The sequence below is a fragment of the Myotis yumanensis genome, unplaced genomic scaffold (genome assembly GCF_028538775.1).
Source record: "Myotis yumanensis isolate MYYU_CA2020_CCGP unplaced genomic scaffold, mMyoYum1.0.hap1 SCAF_8, whole genome shotgun sequence".
NCBI lineage: Eukaryota > Metazoa > Chordata > Mammalia > Chiroptera > Vespertilionidae > Myotis > Myotis yumanensis.
Window position 1 is genome coordinate 15272739 of NW_027223759.1, and position 19900 is coordinate 15292638.

At 37.4% G+C, this 19900-nt stretch overlaps 1 protein-coding gene across 26 annotated transcripts in view; it reads left to right on the forward strand.

The window, feature by feature from the left end:
• MAP2 (microtubule associated protein 2) overlaps nucleotides 1–19900 on the forward strand; it is a 231219-nt gene that overhangs the window by 170971 nt on the left and 40348 nt on the right. For all 26 annotated transcript variants that reach the window (XM_070422009.1, XM_070422006.1, XM_070422013.1 and 23 more), the window contains 3 exons: nucleotides 319–602; nucleotides 14930–15043; nucleotides 17236–17313. In XM_070422009.1, the coding sequence (XP_070278110.1) occupies nucleotides 341–602; nucleotides 14930–15043; nucleotides 17236–17313 (454 nt within the window). In that variant the 5' untranslated portion in view covers nucleotides 319–340. The remainder of the gene's footprint in view (nucleotides 1–318; nucleotides 603–14929; nucleotides 15044–17235; nucleotides 17314–19900) is intronic.

Sequence of the window (19900 nt, forward strand, 5' to 3'; positions counted from 1 at the left end):
TGAACAGTTAACATCATATGTCAATGAAAGCTAGCTAAGATATGTCCTTAAATGCCAAACACTATTTTTTAAAAAAAGTGTATGTAGATTGATGGAGGTCTTATATTAAAAGGATAGATATGCAAAAAAAAGGTTTGTAAAAAACAGAACCAATGTGTTACTAATGGCTACCTCTTAATATTAAAAGTAGATTATTGAAAGGGCATTTTTGTGTTTACCATAGCTAACCACTACAAATTTGCTCTATCTTGGTAACTATTAATATTAGACCAGATTCCCCCAAAGTCATGGCTACTATTTGTTCACTTCCAATCACAGGAGAGGTGACAGGTGTTGAAGAATGGCAGATGATCGGAAAGATGACGCAAAGGCACCTCACTGGACCTCAGCTCAGCTAACGGAGGCTTCTGCACACCCACATTCACCTGAGATTAAGGATCAAGGCGGGGCAGGGGAAGGATTTGTCAGAAGTGCCAATGGATTCCCATTCAGGGAGGACGAAGAGGGCACCTTTGGAGAACATGGGTCACAGAGCACTTACTCAAATACCAAAGAGAATGGGATCAACGGAGAGCTGACCTCAGCAGACAGAGAAACAGCAGGTAACTAAGGGCTCTCCAGTCACCAGAGCTGGTTTGTGCTTTGAAGTCTGTTTAGTCTGTAAGTGAATTAATTTACAGCACTGATCCTCTTTCAGGAATGCTAGGATGGAAACTTTAGTTATTCAGGGGAAAGACACAAAAAAGAGAAAAACCATGGGAACTAGCCCTGTGGTACCCCAAATTGGTTGTATTTTCTATCTCATCTCCCTATTTAGTTTTACCACTTTAATTTTAATAGAGAAATGGCTCAGTAGCTGTCAGCAGTTTAATTCATTGAAAGAAAACACAAATAGTTTGCTATTGATTTTCTTGAATGAAATGGGACCTAAATCTGATTGACTAATTAGAAGAATATTTACTTTTTAGGACAGAAAAGAATGTTAGAGTCCAACTCTCAGCTTTTAAAAAGAAAAAGGAGAAACAGAAAAGAAAATCAACACACACACACACACACACACACACACACACAGGAACCATTTCATACTTCCTCAGATAGCTTTTTAATACCTAATATTCAGATATTAGGAAAACATACTATAATTTATTATCAAGTACTTCCTTTCAAAGTGTAATTTCTGCACTTTACTCTATCATTGACAATGATGTCATAATGGCATAATTACTATGTAGTATGAATGGCATAGAGAAACAATACCCAGAACTATAGTATTATTCAAAATTATTTTTATTTTTTCTGTGATTCAGAATTTAATGCATTTGAACACAGTAACTTTCAGACATGCTACTCTAAAGAAGTGTAAGCAAACTACAAGCAGTAAGAAAGGTTATGCCCCCTTCAAAATCATCCCTTACTTATTCAGAGATTGGTTTTCTACATTCCACCCACTAGTCAGCAACACATCGACTGTACACTGTTCAAAAAAATATGTTTGCATTTTAATGGGAAAATATGAAAGGCATTTCAAGTGACTGGGGATAAATTACATAAATACATAGTGTAACTTTTTTTAATCCACACATTCCACAAATTACTGTTGAGCATTTTCTATGTAGTACAAAACATGTGAGCTTCTGTGCCAGGTGTGTGCAAGGAATGGTCTCTGAGCTTCACAGAGCTGGTGACCTAGTAGTGGACATGAGACTTGTGCATGCAGTTAATTCAGATACAAAATACAGTGTGTTCAGTACCAAATGAGCAGTACAGAAAGCCAAAGTGGAACTGGGATTGTTTCTACTTAGGGCCAAAGTTCCAAATTGTGCAAGAAATGTCTTGAGGTGCCATGGCACACTCCCAGGGCTGAGGCAGAGTATTTGAAATACTCAAAGGAAATGCAGCAATTCTCCATCTGTCCAATACTGCATGGTCTATTAGCTCAAGACAGTACACAGTTTCAGCATTAGCGCACACTAAATTTCTTTTCAAGATGCTGTATCTTTGCGTGATAAAAACCAAGTACCCTGCAGACATCCTTGTGGAACAGGAAAAGAGGGTAACGGTGTCCAATCCAATCCAAGGAGTTGAAGAAGCTTTGCAGTGCCTAAAAGGCACATATACCCCATTAGAAAGAAACTGGTTCAGAATGAAATAAAAATATTATTTTTGCCTTTCATCATTACAATGAGGATTAAATGAAATAGTAATGTGTGTACAAAGTGAATGGCTCATAAAATAGTATCTATTAATTATTATTATTATTATTGGTGGTGGTAGTGGTGTCAATATAGACAACAGAGTACTCATAAACAAGGAATGCTTTTCTACAAACCAGTATAATACAAGTTGTAGAGGGTGGGATTTGGATCAGAAACATTAAATAGGAAAATTTTGAAGGATCAAGGCATGAAGAGAGGAGGGCACATTAGAGTAAAATGATTGTGGGGAAAGAAATAATATTATAGACCAAGATTATTCTTACCATCATATTCTGTAGCACCTGATATTATACCTCAAGTACTCAATAAGTATGTTGAGTGAGTGAATAAATGAATGAAGGAATCAATGAATAGAAAAGAAAAAAGAAAGTCCTTTTCAAATTGATGGTGAAAACTATTGAAAAGTCTTCCTTTGTATCTTGGGCTCTCATCAGTTGAGTCTCATGGATTATTGTGAGGTTTATAATACAAGACAAAAATCTCTATAGGGTGTTCGGTCAAGCAGTGGAGAATCAACATCACTCACTATTTCAGTTTTTCAATGGTCCTAAAGAACTATTTAAGAATACCTGATAAATCTATTTCTAGGTCAGTGTGTCCTCGTCAGCTTGAAAAAATAATATAAATTAAAAAGAGACTAGTAGATTTTCTTTTAAATTATGGATTCAAGAGCATCCAAAATTAATTTTGATTTCAGCTTGCCATATATCACAGTGATTTTATATTACATTTGGGAGACTGATTATGAAAGCTTTATATGTGTGTTCATAGTGACCGAGTTACAAAGAGCCAGCTGTGGATTACCAGGGTGATGTGTTCAATTCAAATTATGGTGTGATTTTAAACTAACTTCCCTTCAGAAACAACAGGCCAAGTATTGAATTATAAGTTATCTATGTGTGGGAAAAGAAAAATGTAAAATATCGTCTCCTCATGCCTATAGAGAATGTTCCAATGATAAATTCATGTGCAATTAAATATCTCTGTAAACTTCAGCTTAATAAAGTAATAAATTTTATTATTGACAGTTTATACGTAAATTTTTCACAAACTACAAACAAAAATAATTCCCAGTTAAAAAAAAAAGTGTTCTTAAATCTCAAATATATTTTGTTTTAAATGCTGTCCTTTGATGATGGGGACTAGTGCTGAATATGAGCTGGCACGATATTTTGGGTTGTTTTCGAGAGGACCAGGGAGCTATATACTAGCCCACTCTTTTGATTATTTTTTTTAATTTAAATTCTTTATTGTTGAAAGTATTACATGTCTCCCTTTTTCCCCATTGACCGTATCCTGGCCACTCCCACCCCTCAGCACATGCCCTGACCCCCCCTAGTGTCTGTGTCCATTGGCTGATCTCTTTTTTTTTTTTTTTAAATATATTTTATTGATTTTTTACAGAGAGGAAGGGAGAGAGATAGATAGTCAGAAACATCGATGGGAGAGAAACATCGATCAGCTGCCTCCTGCACACTTCCCACTGGGGATGTGCCCGCAACCCAGGTACATGCCCTTGACCGGAATCGAACCTGGGACCTTTCAGTCCGTAGGCCAACGCTCTATCCACTGAGCCAAACCGGTTTCGGCCATTGGCCGATCTCTTAACCCCTTCCTCTACCCTGCCTTCCCTCTGAGGTTTTATGGTCTGTTCAATGTTTCTATGTCTCTGGATCTATTTTTGTTCATCGGTTTACATTGTTCATTATATTCCACAAATGCGTGAGATCATGTGATACTTATCCTTCTCTGACTGGCTTATTTTGCTTAGCTTAATGCTTTGCATACACTTATAATCTATCAGTATATTGCGTTTCTCCCCTATAAAGGGTATTTCTCAGGGCATTGGTAACTTGAAGCATTTCCCAGTATCATCAGGTCTTTAGGTGATTTACTCTAAAGATCTTTCTTCTACTTTCCTTCTTTGCTATAGTCCTCTCTTGACTTTAGAAATAAATCTTTCCCCCAAGGTTGTTTATTTGTATTTATCTCTATTAACCAGATAAAATGTTAAATGAATTGCAATCATCACATTACCCCTTCTTCCTTCCTTTATCAGTGTGGGCTTACTTCAACCAAAGGTCTTGCCTCATTCTTTCTTACCCTTTTTCAGTGTTCACCTTCATTCCTGGGCCCTAATAATTTTTAAAGATGCAAGCCCATAGTTAGTTTATTGTTAATCTTATGCACTGAGACGTGGGATGGCAGGGAATACCAGAAGGCAATAATGTTTTAAATTACATTTCTTTATAGTTTATTCTTTTAGATTTTGTCTCCTTATAATGTAAAGCTAATCCATAGAAAGGTAGATTGAATTACTTGCTCATCTGATATAGCATAAGTTTTGATACTTTAAAGGTTTTTCTTACATTTATTCATTCAGGTGTTCTTCTTAGAAGCCATCCCACAGTAGCTTTCAAAAATAAACAAGAAGCCACTGAGAATCTAGCCACTTGGGAACGTTATTCTTATAATGAGAATAAAGCCATCATTTTTACATTTGTTTTCCAAAGTGTGAAATCAGAAGAGTAAAAGCTTAAAATAAACCCTTCTGCTACTTTTCACCTTAAATTTGAAGTAAGAGGAATGCATTTTGGTCCCTACAGAGTTTCAATTCTGAGTGAAGATGAGCTTCGTCTTTAAGATTTTTATGTGAGGTGGGGCCCAAACTCATATTAGAATCCATATCAAAATAACAAGAAGATAACTAGAAGGAACCAATAATGTGGCCTTTCCTAGTCCTCTCGTTACAGGTTTAGTCCCCATTCAAGATCTCATGACTACAGCCAGTATGCTGGTCTCCTGCCACATAGACCAGCACTCATTCAGCAACCCATAGCACCAGATTGAGACCAGCACAGCCAGCTGCCTGGTGATCCGTTATAGCCAAAGAAGACAATCCCCATTGCAAAACTGCCACACCCACATGCCTCTAAGCATGACAGAAAAATTGTAATTTTATCCTCAGTTCTCAGCATGGAGAAACATAGGAGGCAAATATGAGAAGTTGATAGATGCCAAAACATTGACATATTTCATTAAAATCATCCTTCCATGATTTTGACTATCCTGAGGTCTAATGCTTTGAACACTAGTAAGAAACACTAGTCAGAGTACAAAGAGCCTTCGTGGCCATCCACAGTCCACAGCCAGTGCCAGCTCTGAGTTAATGAAAGATTAAAGGAGAGTGTTTCTTGGGTTAACTCCTCACCCCACTCCCCAGGAATGCGATGTTTCCCAGCATTTCTGGGGAGTCCACCCAAGTCTGTTCCCTGAAGCGAGATCTGGAAGAGCTCTTGCAGGTCATACAACGTTGCATTTCAGAATTTACCTTGAGCTATGTCTTCCAAAGCCCGGACTTTACCATCCTCGGAACTCAAGCAGCCAAGCAACGAACATACTCCGATATGCCCGTTTATTGCTGCTGAAATTACAAATTTAAGCTTGAAAATACACGATGAAGGAAAAGTTTGTCATCACTCTAACCTTCTATTTCCCTTTTCCACCTTTGAGTATGAGAACCTGCCTTTTCTTCTTCCACTTTCCTTTGCCAACATTCCTGGGTTTGAGATTTACTAGTAAGAGCTGTCATCCCATTCAAAAGATGGGCCCTAGGTGGTTTGGCTCAGTGGATAGAGCATCGGCCTGCAGACTGAAGGGTCCCAGGTATGATTCCAGTCAAGGACATGGCTGAAGGGCTCCAGGTTCAATTCCAGTCAAGGGCACATGCCCAGGCTGTGGGCTCAATCCCTACTGGGGAGCATGCAGGAGGCAGCCAATCAAAGATTTTCTCTTCCTCTCTGAAATCAATAAAAAATATATTTTTAAAATTTTTTTAAAAGATGGCATATAGTATTTAACATTATATTCATGTACGCAGAGAAGATAGTGCAGGGCCATCTCTTTCAGATAAACTAGAGCTACCTGCATCACCCCCAAGGAAAATCAACAAGCTGGCCTGACAATACAAGAGGCTGCAGATTTTCTTTTCCTTGTTGCCATGCCAACCACTCATCGCTCCGCTGCCATTTCCCTGAGCTCCGCAGAGGAGTGTGCAGAGCAGAGGTATTTAGCATTTAAGGGTGGATCTGCGGAAAAGCACAGGGCCTCCCTGCGAAGCCTCTGGGCCTGGTGGCGCCGATGGATGAGGACAGAAAATGGGGACCTTTTCAGTGTTTTCCTTCAAAAGGTTAGGCATCTGGGGCTAGAAGGGTGAGCAAGACAAGGACTGATAGAAAAGGCAATTCCACGAGGTTTGTATTTGTCACGTTTGCTTTGTCCTATGTGATCTCTATACCATTTGAAGCATGGGTCTGGGTATTAGCTTCAGCCGTAATATGTGGCTTGTCTTGTTGGTAAATAGAAGGATCTGAACGTAATTGAGGGCTAGCTTGTGTGGAAATGACAATAAGGAATCGCATCTCTTACTCTTGTTAAGGTATGAGCTTGTGCATAGCAAGTATTGCTAGCTAGAGCTTTTATAATGTATTAGAAATTAGAGGAAAAGATGGGCACCAGATAAAGTTGATTGTTTAAATGTGCAATTATAGGGTAGTTCTTCCTGTAAAAATTTACCTCAGATCTATATTTGCTTGCTCTTCAGCCAGTCTTAGAGTAGGATGCAATTGTTTTAAGCCAGTAATTTTTAAATCAAAATATAAGAAATTTTGGTTTCCCTAGACCTCTTTTAATTAAACTTATGACTCAACAAATTAAAATGTGATTTTACTCCTTTGAATTTGAACTGCCTACAAAAACTTAAAGTCATGAAGACACTGTATCTAATACAATAGAATGTGGTATTTAAAAATTAAGATTAATTTGCATATAAATTTATTCCCATGTATGTTTTTCCAGAAAATGCCCCCCATGCACTTGTGGAAATAAGTCTCCTTTCTTTATTGTCTAGTTTTGTGCTAAATGTCAGAACTACATCACATCGAATTTTAATTTTAATCAATACAACAGACTTGAGCCAAGAACAATTCAGATCTACTTCTAAAGTTATTCTTTCTGGCTTGTTCTGTAAATGTAAATGTAATTTAATTATCATTGTATTCTTTTTTTACTTGGTCCCTCCTCCTGATATTATATCTTCTAAGACTTTATCAAATTCTGCTGTCATGTTTTATCATCATAATTTTCTTTTAATGTATTCAATTTTTGACATTGTAAAATTCTGCATTTGAGAAGAATTCTTAACATTTTATAAAATATTTGTAGTGTGCAGGTGAAAATAGTCATGAAACAAGTCTTTTTGGATTCATTTTTGGACTGTCTAAATATTTGTTTTGGTTAGGATTATGCATAATCTTTATCTGTGTCATGTTACATTTCTAAGAATTCTCTCCACTCAAAAGAAAAAAATTTTAATAGTAATTTGGAATATGTTAATTGCTCTAATATCTTGAGAATATATTCATCATCAATCAATAACATTTTTTTTTTGAAAAGTAGGATGGATGGACGGATGGATGGATGATAGAGATAGATAGATAGATAGATAGATAGATAGATAGATAGATAGATAGATAGATGCTAGATGGATAAAGATTGTTTGTATATACCCAAGAAAAGTAGTACACCAAATACCACCCTGAGAGGTGGCTTTGGACTTGATTTCATTTGCTGTTGAGAGGTTAGTAGACTGGGGAGTACGTATCAGTCATCACTCCTCCCTCTTTCCTTACCAAGCTACTGAGATGAACTGACTCTTTCCACTTCAGTGTATTAAGCCTTTTCCTCTCATTCCCTCACACTTCACTGCTCCTCAGCACATTACATAAAGCATGTGCTTTGACTGTCAGGGGAGTCTGGAAAGGCATATCAGGAGCAGATGAACAGAACAACTGGTGCTGCATTGCAGACTTGGTAGTTTAAGCATGATCTGACTTGGCATCATGAGTCCGAGGGGAAAAGAACACTGAACCAAATGCTTGCTACCCGCTCACTGTGTGGCTCATCTCACCGAATGAGTCACCAGCCAGCAGCACTCAGAGAAAATACAATTCAAAACCCAGCCAAGCTGATGAGCAAAGAAAAGAGGAAAACATATCTCCTGGGCTCTTGTTGCAACTTTTAACAAAGATGCAAATGCTAGGTGGTTATTAGGACACATAAATGAGAGTTAAACGTTTGCTTTTACAGTTGATTTTAGCATTACTCAAAACTTGAAAAGACATTAGGCAAAAATGGATAATAAGGGATGAGTCAAGATTCAGAGAAAAATCATCTTTAATAGAGATGATTCAGCTTCAGCAACCTGACAATTAGACTCAATATTTTCGGTCCAAATTTCCTATTTGTAAACACAGGTCAAAGCCATGCTGAGATGGGTGCCTCTCTGATGCTTGCATAGGAGACTGGAGCATGGTCAGTCCTCTAACTGAACTAACAGTCTTCTCTTTAGGCAAAACACGTTACATTTGCTGTGAAAGGATATATTGGGAAGAAAGTCATGAAAGGATATAGTGGAAGACTACATGCGGTTGTTTCATCATGTGTAGCATGATGACATTTGAAAGAGTGGGTACTATAGGAGAGACGACCAGGAGTCCATGATCAAAGGCCCAGAGCTGATGTTGATTTTATCCTCTCAAATGAATCTCTTCCTTTTCCGAACATCCCCATGTACCATGTTTATATCCTGCTAATGGCATTGATCATATTGAACATGTTACTGAGGTTACTTGTTACTTGTTTTAATCCCCATCACTAGGTTGTGTTTTGAGGTTGTAGTTGTCTGTGCTTTCTTTATCTTCATGTTCCTTTTGGTATATAATGTGGTGCTTATTTTGTGTAGTTGGTGCCAATCAATAGTTTTAAATTGGTGCCAATCAAGAAGAGAGAGTGTTGCCTGGCCGGGGTGGCTCCGTGATTGAATGTCGACCTATGAACCAGGAGGTCACAGTTCAATTCCTGGTCAGGGCACATGCCTGGATTGTGGGCGAGCTTGATCCCCAGTGTGGGGCAGGCAGGAGACAGCCAATCAATGATTCTCTATCATCATTGATGTTTTTCTCTCTCTCTCTTTCTCTCTCCCTCTCTCTTCCTCTCTGAAATCAATTAAATATTTTTTAAAAGAAGATTAGAGAGTTAGTATCCATGTTCTGTTTGAGAATCTAAATTACATAAACAAAATGGGGCTACAAAAATTATATCACAGTGTGAGCAATACACTTGTGGGAAAGGTTTCATGACAGTTTTTACTTTGACAGCAAACTTCTCTTTTTGGAAACAGACCCAAACTCCAAGCTCAAATACAACATTTTTTAGGTGAAGGATTTCTGTAAAAGTTGGGAAGGCATGATTGATAAACTGGAAAGGGGAATGAAAATGAATCAAGAAAAACCAAGCTGTTTTTAGACATAGTCTTAAAACCAGGAATTAATCAACCTCTTCATGATCAGGGCTACTGTTGATGACATATTGAAATTGTAATTTTGTTTAAAATAAAAGTTACAAGTCCTGATTTTGAAATTTTCTTCTTTTCATATCTTGTACAATAAATTGACATATTATTGACATATTTTACTAAGAAAATAAAATGAAAATTTTTGAAATCTGATTTACCATATCATGAAGTTTCATATATCTCTTTCATAGGGTTGTGTTTTTTATGCCAAATGAAGCTCTGTGTTTGTAGATATACTATAGCTTTTAGTTATAGTAACATCTGCCTATCTAAGACCTTTCCTTAGCAAAGTTATATTAATTTAATATACTTCCCCCCTTGCCTAAATTTAAATGCTAGGCAGATCCTAAACTGTGGATAGGATCCCACCCTCCATCCTATTGCAAAGTCCAGTTGCCTGGTCCAATATCATCCTACCTACCTAGATAGCATCCCATTCTTACATTTTTCTCAGCCCTGCTCTCCATCAAAATTGATCCACCTTTCTCTTGCTTCTGGGCTCCTCCATAGGACAACCAGAGCTATTGCAATAATGAGTTAGAGTTTTATGCTTTCTAGATATCATTTGCATCCTGTTATAGCATCAATGCCTTCAAATAAAAGTGAATACTTTGACAGTTTCAAGTATGATATAGATGGTACCCGCAATCTGCAAGTATTTCTGAGGTGGGTTTGGTAGCAATGAGACCCAGTACACAGAGAAGAGATACAGATTGAAATGTGTATGTGCCATTGAGTCAGTCCTGTCCTCAACACTCCTTAGACAATGTGCTGTTTCAAGACAGAATACAATCCAGTTTCTCCCAAGTTTACAAGGAGTAGTACAATTTTAATATTTTTTACTAGATGCAAAAATTAGTGCACAATGCTACATTTGGAAAAATAACACCAACAGCAAAAACTTTAACTAGAATATTATAATATAATGTGAGACTATATGTACTTCTACTTAAATGTGTTTTTTTCCCGTTTCCAGTTGTACCCTTAAAATTAGAAGCAAAATTTTGTAGTAGGTACTACTTCTGATCTGTACTTTGCTTTTCTAATTACTTTTAACTTCGTTATATAGTATCCTGAACTTGTGGTATCCTTGCACTGATAGCGTTAATTTATTATACTTCCCTCCCTGGGCTAAATTTAAATGCCAGGCAGATTTTGTTCAAGCTCTAAACCCTTCGTTTGAGTAAGTTAAGTTGTCAAATCTAAATAAATTATGGATTTGAGCACATATAGATTTAGGTAAAACAAAAAGAGTGAGGGAAATTCTCCTAGACTCAGGCCCTTGTACAAGTGTATTACCTACCAATCTTAGCTCCACTGGGTTGCATGTGCATTTGTGAAGAGGACTATATGAGGGACTGTGGATAATTCAGCCAAAATCAGTGGCCATTACTGGGAAAAGCTTAAAGAACAAAAGCAAATCATATCCTTCAGTGACTTTGCCCCATTTCAAGCACTATTTCAATGCAGGAACACCAAGTCCTACTCATCTTTATACCAATCATAATGACTAAGCATAGTTCTACTATCTTTAGTGGGTGCAATACAAAATCTGTCCAGTTTCAGTACCATCATAACTGAACTTTGTGCAGTCATGATTCCCTATCTTAAACGCATTTATCCCCATAAACTAACTTTACCTCAAATGCATTTCCCCCCCATAAACTAGAATTTTCTTTGTTTTAATCAGGAAGTCTTTAGAAAAAAAAATCTTTGGAAGACAAAGCTGGTAGGCAAAGATCGACAGCTGCAGTGTTGGCCTGGGTGACCCTTTGAGATCAATTGGAGTCCTGCTAGGGAGGGGTGTGCCTGCTGGCCTCTTTCATGTTAAGGTGCCAGGGAAACAAACAAAAAAACCAACAATCTGCTCTTTTAATTTCCTTCATCACCAGTTGATTACAGGAAATAGTTTCAGAGAAACCATTTACTCTCCAAATTAAGCCAGGAACTTACCTTTTCCCCCTGTGTTTATGAATTTATGTCGGGTATTTGTTGAGCAGACCTCTTCGAACTGCACAGTGCTTTCCTTGTTGACTAGTTTCCATCGGCAGCAGCAATTAGCATCGGTTTCCTAGGCAACCATTCTGTACCCTACTGAGAAAAACCTTTTCTTGACAGGAGCATTCTGTCTAAAATTGTCTTGTTTTCCTTCTTTCACAAGTGTACAGTAGGCTTGTCGTTTCTTTTAACACAGCACTATTATGCCTGATGTTCTTAAAAGCAGAAACATGTACTGGCTTTTATATTGTATATGGTTGAATTTATTATCAATGCCACTTACTTCTCCCTTAACAACCTGAAAGAAATCAACAAAAATATGTTCTCAGGCTTATGCCAACTTTCTTTCTTTTCTTTTCTTTCTTTCTTCCTTCCTTCCTTCCTTCCTTCCTTCCTTCCTTCCTTCCTTCCTTCCTTCCTTCCTTCCTTCCTTCCTTCCTTTCTTTCTTTCCTTCCCCCCTCCCTCCCTCCTTCCTTCTGTCTTTCTTTCTTTCTTTCGTCCCTCCCTCCTTTCTTCCTTTCTCCCTCCCTCCCCCCTACTTCCCTCCCTCCCTCCCTCCCTCCCTCCCTCTCCCTCTCTCTCTCTCTTTCTTTCTTTCTTTCTTTCTTTCTTTCTTTCTTTCTTTCTTTCTTTCTTTCTTTCTTTCTTTTTTTCTTTCTTTCATCTTTCCCTCCCTCCTTCCTTCCTCCCTCCCTCCCTCCCTTCCTTCCTTCCTTCCTTCCTTTCTTCTTTCCTTCCTTCCTTGTTGTTCATAGTGTAATTGCTGAGCCTTTGCTTGCTCACAGAGTCACAGCTGGTCCTGATGAAAACACAAAGGGTCCCCTTTCAAATTCCAACCTCTGTGTACACCAGCAGTGTCGTAGATGGCTCTGAAGCAAGTTGAAGTTTTCAGGGCCACTGAGAAAGTTACAACTGCATTGCTTGGTTATAAATCAACCACACAATGTCTATAAATTAATATAACAAAATAACTAACCTAAAATATGTGCTAAAAACCAGGCCTAAGACTGTCTTAAAATTTCTGATGTAAGTAAAGATACTGTGACTAGAAGAGCATAGCATGAATCAGCATCATAGAAAAACGAGAGCACTGCAACAGTTAGAAATGCTGGATAGTATGGTACAACCATAGAGTCACATTTACTATATCATTTTTGTTTAGATAATAAGTGGCATGAGCCTGATATATTGTCTGTGAGGCAGTGACCCAACATTCAGGCAAGGAAGTACTCACTGGGAAAAATGACAGAATCGTCTCAATGGATGACAAAAGTTTTTAAGTTTTTATCGACATATCAATCAAACAATGATCATAGACTTAGGCGTTAGCAAGACAGCAAGAGTGATTAAAACAGTGTTATGTAATTTAAATAAGCATTTAATATACATTATTTCATTTAATTGTCACAGCACATTAAAATATGAATGCCACTTTTATTCCCCTTAGCATGAGGAATCTGAAGGTCAGAGAGATTGTCACTTACTGACCCCCCGCTGGCCTGGTCACCCCCAACTGCCCCCTACTGCTGGCCTGGTCGCCCCCAACTGCCCCCGCAGCTGACCTGGTTGCCCCTAACTGCCCCCCCCATTGGCCTGGTTGCCTCCTATTGCCCCCCCACCAGCATGGTCACCCCAAACTGCCCCCCTCTGCTGGCCTGGTTGCCCCTAACTGCCACCCCTGCTGGCCTGGTTGCCCCACGTAGCCTGCTGTTCAGTCATTGGTCGTCTCTCACTAACCTCCTGCCGGCCTTGTCGCCCCACGCAGTCTGCCAGCCCGCTGTTCAGTCGTTACTGTTACTGTGACGGCATCCCAGACAATTTGCATATCCCTCTATTATTAGTGTAGATTACTTAGGTGAAATGTAAGTAGGTTAGCATGATATTTTTTTGTGTGTATTATCAAGTCGGTTTCTGTGGATGAGAGCATGTGTCAGTTTGTTTCTTATACCTATTTGGCTCCTGTTTATCTTTCCGCCAATATATTTCCCCAATACAAAGAAAAACTATTATTTCTTATGAGAATTCAATTTATCTATTGAAGACTGCTTTGATCCTGGTTTTTGAAGTTTTTAAAACAGACTCTACTTTTTAACCTGCAGATGTTTATCTATATAATGATGACCTGTTATCATCTGTTCCCTGGGTTATATCTTTAAATCCTTTATTTTATATCAGCCTAAAATTAATAACATTTATTAGATGTTATAAGATGAATTGTTTTTAAAAAGTTGCTTTTAATGTTTTTCGTCCAATCGATTTTTAGGCAGATCACGTAACAGATTATTCCCAAGTTGTCTTTCATTTTACTTAGGCGACTTGACTTTACAGCTATGTCCTGAGATGTTTTTGTATTACTGTCTCATGACCAAAATGACACTATTGATAAAAAAATAACCAGTTAATATTCAAATACTGGTTATAAGGTTCTCACAGACTGATCATTTTATTGACCAAGCCTTCCCCCTTTTTAATGAAACTTTTGTACTGACTAGGTAGGTATATATCATAGACCTTAAAGACCTAATGAAATACATGGAAATGATATATAAGAGCTACTACTCACCGAATCACAGCTGGTCCTGATGAAAACGCAAAGGGTCCATTTTCAAAATCCAGCCTTGTACTGGTACATACCAACAATGTCTACACAGCAGATGTTTAAAGATGTTTTAAAGATCGTTAAGACATCTGCTATGTAGAAAAGTAGCAGCTCTTATGTATCATTTCCATGTATTTCATTCAAACTTTATCTTCTCAGGTTTTTCTGAATTGGTCTATGTGCATTGATCCTGTTTAATCACAAATTCATATTTTGAGGCATCGTTGTTAGGTTTTAAATCATGGTATTTATGTAGATCAGCATAGAAACTTATTATAATGATACTTTTCTAAAAAACCGTAACAAAACTCAAAAACATATTTTAAGTTAAATCCAAAATGAATTCTCTCTTCTCTTTAAATTTGTTTTCCTAGGTACAAAAACATTTCATTTTTTTCTGTCTATGTCAACAGCTTTTAAAAAATAAACTGCCATACCTATCACTTATTTTTCTTTCATTCTGTGTTTATTTTGCTTATACTACCAACTCCTTTTACTTTCTCCTTTTTCTTTTCCTTTTTATGGTTACAATATATGTATTTGTATTTTCTCTGCAACTTAATACATTTTATTGTACTTTTTGGGGGAGAAGACAAAGGAAATGAAATTCTAATTGACTGTATTATTTACTTTCCCTCTTTGCTACCTGTTTTGGACATTTCACCATTTTATTTTATTTTATTTTTTGCTCTTTATTACAGAGGAGGTGTCTGCAAGGATAGTTCAAGTAGTCACGGCTGAGGCTGTAGCAGTCCTGAAAGGTGAACAAGAGAAAGAAGCTCAGCATAAAGATCAGCCTGCAGCCCCGCCTTTAGGTAAATGAGAAAACCTCAGACCAGGGGCTGTGTCTGCTGTTCCTGGTCACAGATCAAGTCTTCATGTTCAAAGAGAGGCCATATCTCGTACTTCATTCATCAGAAACCTCTGTTGGGGTGCATTGGGACGTACACCTTTCGCAGCAGGGTCATTGCGGTATTTGAGTAGTCTTTAGGGTTGATAAGCTTATAGTTAGACTTTTCCCCGAAATTATTTTTAACTTTTCATTTCTAGACCACACGAGATAATTATTATAAAAATAAAGCCAATGCACTTTTATCTCATCGCCCCCATTCATAAGGAAAATGCATAATGCAGGGGTTGGCAAACTGCGGCTCGGCAACCCGCGGCTCGCGAGCCTCATGCGGCTCTTTGGCCCCTTGAGTGTGGCTCTTCCGACTTCTGCACATGGGCCACGAAGTTTCATTCGCACTGTATGTGCGCTCCGGCACGTGGTATTTTGTGGAAGAGCCACACTCAAGGGGCCAAAGAGCCGCATGTGGCTCGCAAGCCTCGGTTTGCCGACCACGGCACTAATGCTTTAATTAGATATAATTGTTTTCCTTTTGTGGGTTTTGGTAAATGATTGTCTATATACTATAGTCTTCTTTGGGTCTCCCTGAACCAGCTACATAAAACCTATGGCCAGAGCTTTGTTAGAATTCAATTCTTTGTGTCCCATGTAAGATACTGGTCTTCACTTGGTTCATTTAAGGACGCTCAGATGGCATTTCTCTTTCCTTTGGTCACAAGTCAAATGCCTTTCAGGGCCAAACAAACAGGTAATGTGATGGTGCTGCCAACAAAACACTCTCAGCCATGGGCTTATGGCCTCTCCTCTCCATAAATATAGATAGGTGATTGATAGATGATATATAGATAGATAGATGATAGATAGATATGCTGAGACACAAGAAAGGAAACTTCTCAGGCTCAACAGGTAGGTTTATTTTATAAGTACATAGATGTAATCCATAGAAAGGTATGTTTTTTAAAGCCTGATATTAGAACATAACCTTTTTTCCTCTTACAGTCTAAAGTATCCTTAATATTTTATTTTCTGGTCAGTGATTTCTCAATTGTCTATTAAAAATTAAGCAATCAAAAGTCCTCTTTCCCAGAATCATAATTTAAAATATTCTCATTAGTTACAATCAAATGTTCTTTATCTATTGTTTGTCTCCTAAAACTGAGAGGGAACAGTTATCTAAAACATTGACCTTTTTTGTCTGTGGTTCACCTCTGTTGCTTGAAATAAGAGAAACCCTTTTCAACCTGAAACCTTAAAGTATGCCATGGAAAGGTCCCCAGGTCAAGGAGCTGAAGACTCACCTGCCATCCCAATGCTGCCTCTGCTAACTGCTTTATGAAATAAAAATTTACATAATCTTTAGAATAGGTCTTACCACGGCCTTGACTGATGACTATGTCCTTTTGAAATCACTTACCTTCATAAGAGTGGTCATAAAGTGTCTTGAGGAAACTTAGCGTTAACTGTAAATGAATTACAGCTTTCAGAACCTTTCTCTTTGGTCCTTCTTCATGTAAAATGCCAAGGACAGATTACTCAGCTCCCACTGGAACATGTCTCTGTCTGAAGGTTGCCTCTGGCTATGACCACTTCATTTTTCTTTTCTGAAAATGATAATGCAGATGATGGGTTTCGGTATTAGACTCAGCGGACAAAATGCCATTTAGAAAATACATTATCTAAAATAACTGTGAATAATCAAGGTAACATTGATCAAGAAGTTGAACAGTGTTACCTTGTTGAACAATAAAGAATTCTAACATTTTTTCAGTCCGTCAAGCCAAATGTAAACTAAAAATGCCTGCCCATGTGTGTTTGAATATATAGTAGATTAGGGCAAGGATGAAATATTTTATTAATTAAACAGGCATACACAAATTAATGGGATTAATGATGGACTTTTAGCAGGTATCTATAATCCATTTTTATGGAGAAGACAAAATGATTATTTTAAAATATTAAATGCTCTTCTTTCTTTTTAGGTTTTCAAAAATGTGTGAATCAGGTAATGGAGCTAAAAATAAGTCAAGTGCAACTTACTATTGAGTCTTTCCTGGAATGTCATAGCAAGGACTTTTTATAGATGGAAGAACTGCCCACACATCTGCTGCCTAAAAGAATTAATTGTCGTATCTCATTTTTTCATTGTTTGATCTTTAGCAGCTGAAGAGACCGCTAATCTGCCCCCCTCTCCACCTCCATCACCAGCCTCAGAAAGGACTGTCGCCGTGGAGGAAGGTAAGGCCTATGGGACTGTTTCAGGTTTATCTTCTGGTAAAGGGTAAATAAACATCAATCCATCAATCCATAAGCACTGGACTTTAGTATAAGCTAGTCTGTGACCCAGCTTGGGACCTCTCTGTTTCAAATAGGCAAGAGGAAACAAAGACTTTAATAAACAAATGTATAATCATTTATCTACGTAAAATCAGAAGTGGAGGAATATGGTAAACAAAAAAGGAAAAAGATGCTTGATGAAGGAAATGATAACTTTGTGCTTAAGTTGCTAGAATAACTACAGAGAACCAGTTCACTTAATATAGAATGTTTTGACAATAATGATATAATTTTATCTTACAAGTGACTAAACAAAAAAATATATATTGATGAACTCAGCACTTCCTTATGGAAGTGTTGTCAGGAATTGTCTGTTTTGCTGAACATTGTATTGCCAAGGTCTCCCCCAGGACCTGGGCTGTTGCAAACTCTCAGTAAATAAATGTTCATGAATAAATAAAGAAGTTAATGAGTGAATCTGATGCAGAGAGCAATGAACTGGAAGCTGAGATCATGGCTTCTTTCCTGCTGAGACCTGTTATTGTCCATGAATCTGTTTATGCAATTTATTCAACCTGAAAAGCCATGTCAGCTTTTGAATTCTCATTGATAAAAACAGAGGGATGCCTTTGAAGAATATTCATTCAGAATCTGAGATGAATGGCATCTTTTAAAAGCAAACGATTATTGGTTCTTAGATCAGTTAACTTTTGTGTATTGTTTGAGTTATGGGAGAAAGCAAAGGAAAGCTACAGCTCAATTATTAATATAATTTAGTTTTCATATACTAAAATCAGAAATTTAATACTAATGCATTTTACTCATTTATTTCTTCATTTATTTTTTCCTTTTGTTGTCCCGCTTAGAGATCATTTTATTATGTTAGAAATAGAAACATCACAAAGGACTCATTGTCTTTTCATAATTTGTAATTAGATTCAAACAAAATATTCTTTGATTTCCTCAGATTTTCCTAAATTACTAAACTACAAATGATTAATAAATATAATTTACTTTTGTCACAGATTTATAGACCAAAACTTTTTTGTTTCTTAAACTGAAGACTTTTTTCAAACTTACTGCCTGAAATATTGTTAAACAAACTAAATTACTTAAATAAACACGAGAAAATTTGGGGATTTTGATCAGTATATATAATTAGTTTCATAAAAACCACTGATTATTAATTAATTCTCTGAAAATGTGATTTGATCTTTTAATTCATAGGTTTGAATGATTCTTTTTGCCTTATGTTCATCCATTCATTGAGCAGATATTTATGGAGACTCTACAATGTATGCAGTTCTCTTCAAATTCTGGGTGTACAGTAGTGAACAGAACAGACATGATCCCCGTTTGTAGGAAGCACACTGTCTGGTGGAAAGAACAGAAATCCAATAAATAAGCTGACGCATAATTTTGAATTGGTAGTACTAGGAAGGAAAAGAACAGGGACTTTTACAATGGAATAAGAGGAATCTTAGTTTATTGTATGGTAAGGGACAGTTAAGAAGCGGAGCCTAGAAGCTTGAGTAAGTGTTGGTCAAGCAAAGGTGGAGGGAAGGGGCATATTGGGCAGAGAGGCCAGGATATGCAAGGGCATTTAGGTGGGCAAGGGCATGACGTGTTCTAGGAACTGAAGGAGTTTCACGACTAATGGTGAGTGAAAAGCAGGCAGAGTAGTGACGAATTTGAGAGTAAGCAGCAGCCAACTGGGTTGAGGGGCCTGGATTTCACTCTGAATACAGTGATGATAGTACCTCCCTCAGGTAGTTGAAAATGTTTCTGAGCCCCCTACTCACAGCCTTTCAAGGGTCAGAGAATCCTTTTAACCCAGAGAGGGGTATGGCTCCAATCTGCTGAGATCACATAATTACTCTTCTTTCTCCCATATGGGAGTTGGAGCAGAAAGGGCCCTAGGGCAGTGATGGCGAACCTTTGAGCTCAGTGTGTCAGCATTTTGAAAAACCCTAACTTAACTCTGGTGCCGTGTCACATACAGAAATTTTTTGATATTTGCAACCATAGTAAAACAAAGACTTATATTTTTGATATTTATTTTATATATTTAAATGCCATTTAACAAACAAAAATCAACCAAAAAAATGAGTTTGCGTGTCACCTCTGACACGTGTGTCATAGGTTCGCCATCACTGCCCTAGGGTCTCCATCCATCTGGGGATTCACCCAGTGTGCCTTTCAAGTTGGGGAGGGTTATAATGAATATAATGAAAACATAAATAAAATGTATACTCACATTTACATTTTAGTAACTTAGGTGTCACTATCCAGAGTATAACTCTCCCTTATATTGCTTTCCCCGGGCTGTTTCAATATATTCTAAGAAAATGTCAACTTACCACTTCCTATTGAAAGCAATTCAAAGATATTTTATTCTGAACATTTTCAAACTTATAGTGTTATTAAAATTTTTCAAAAAATATTGAGCTATACAAAATCCTAATGATTTGCTTTAGGATAACCATTTTTTAGTTATATATATATTTTTTAATTTTGTTTTATTTCTTAAAATATTACAAAGAGTAGT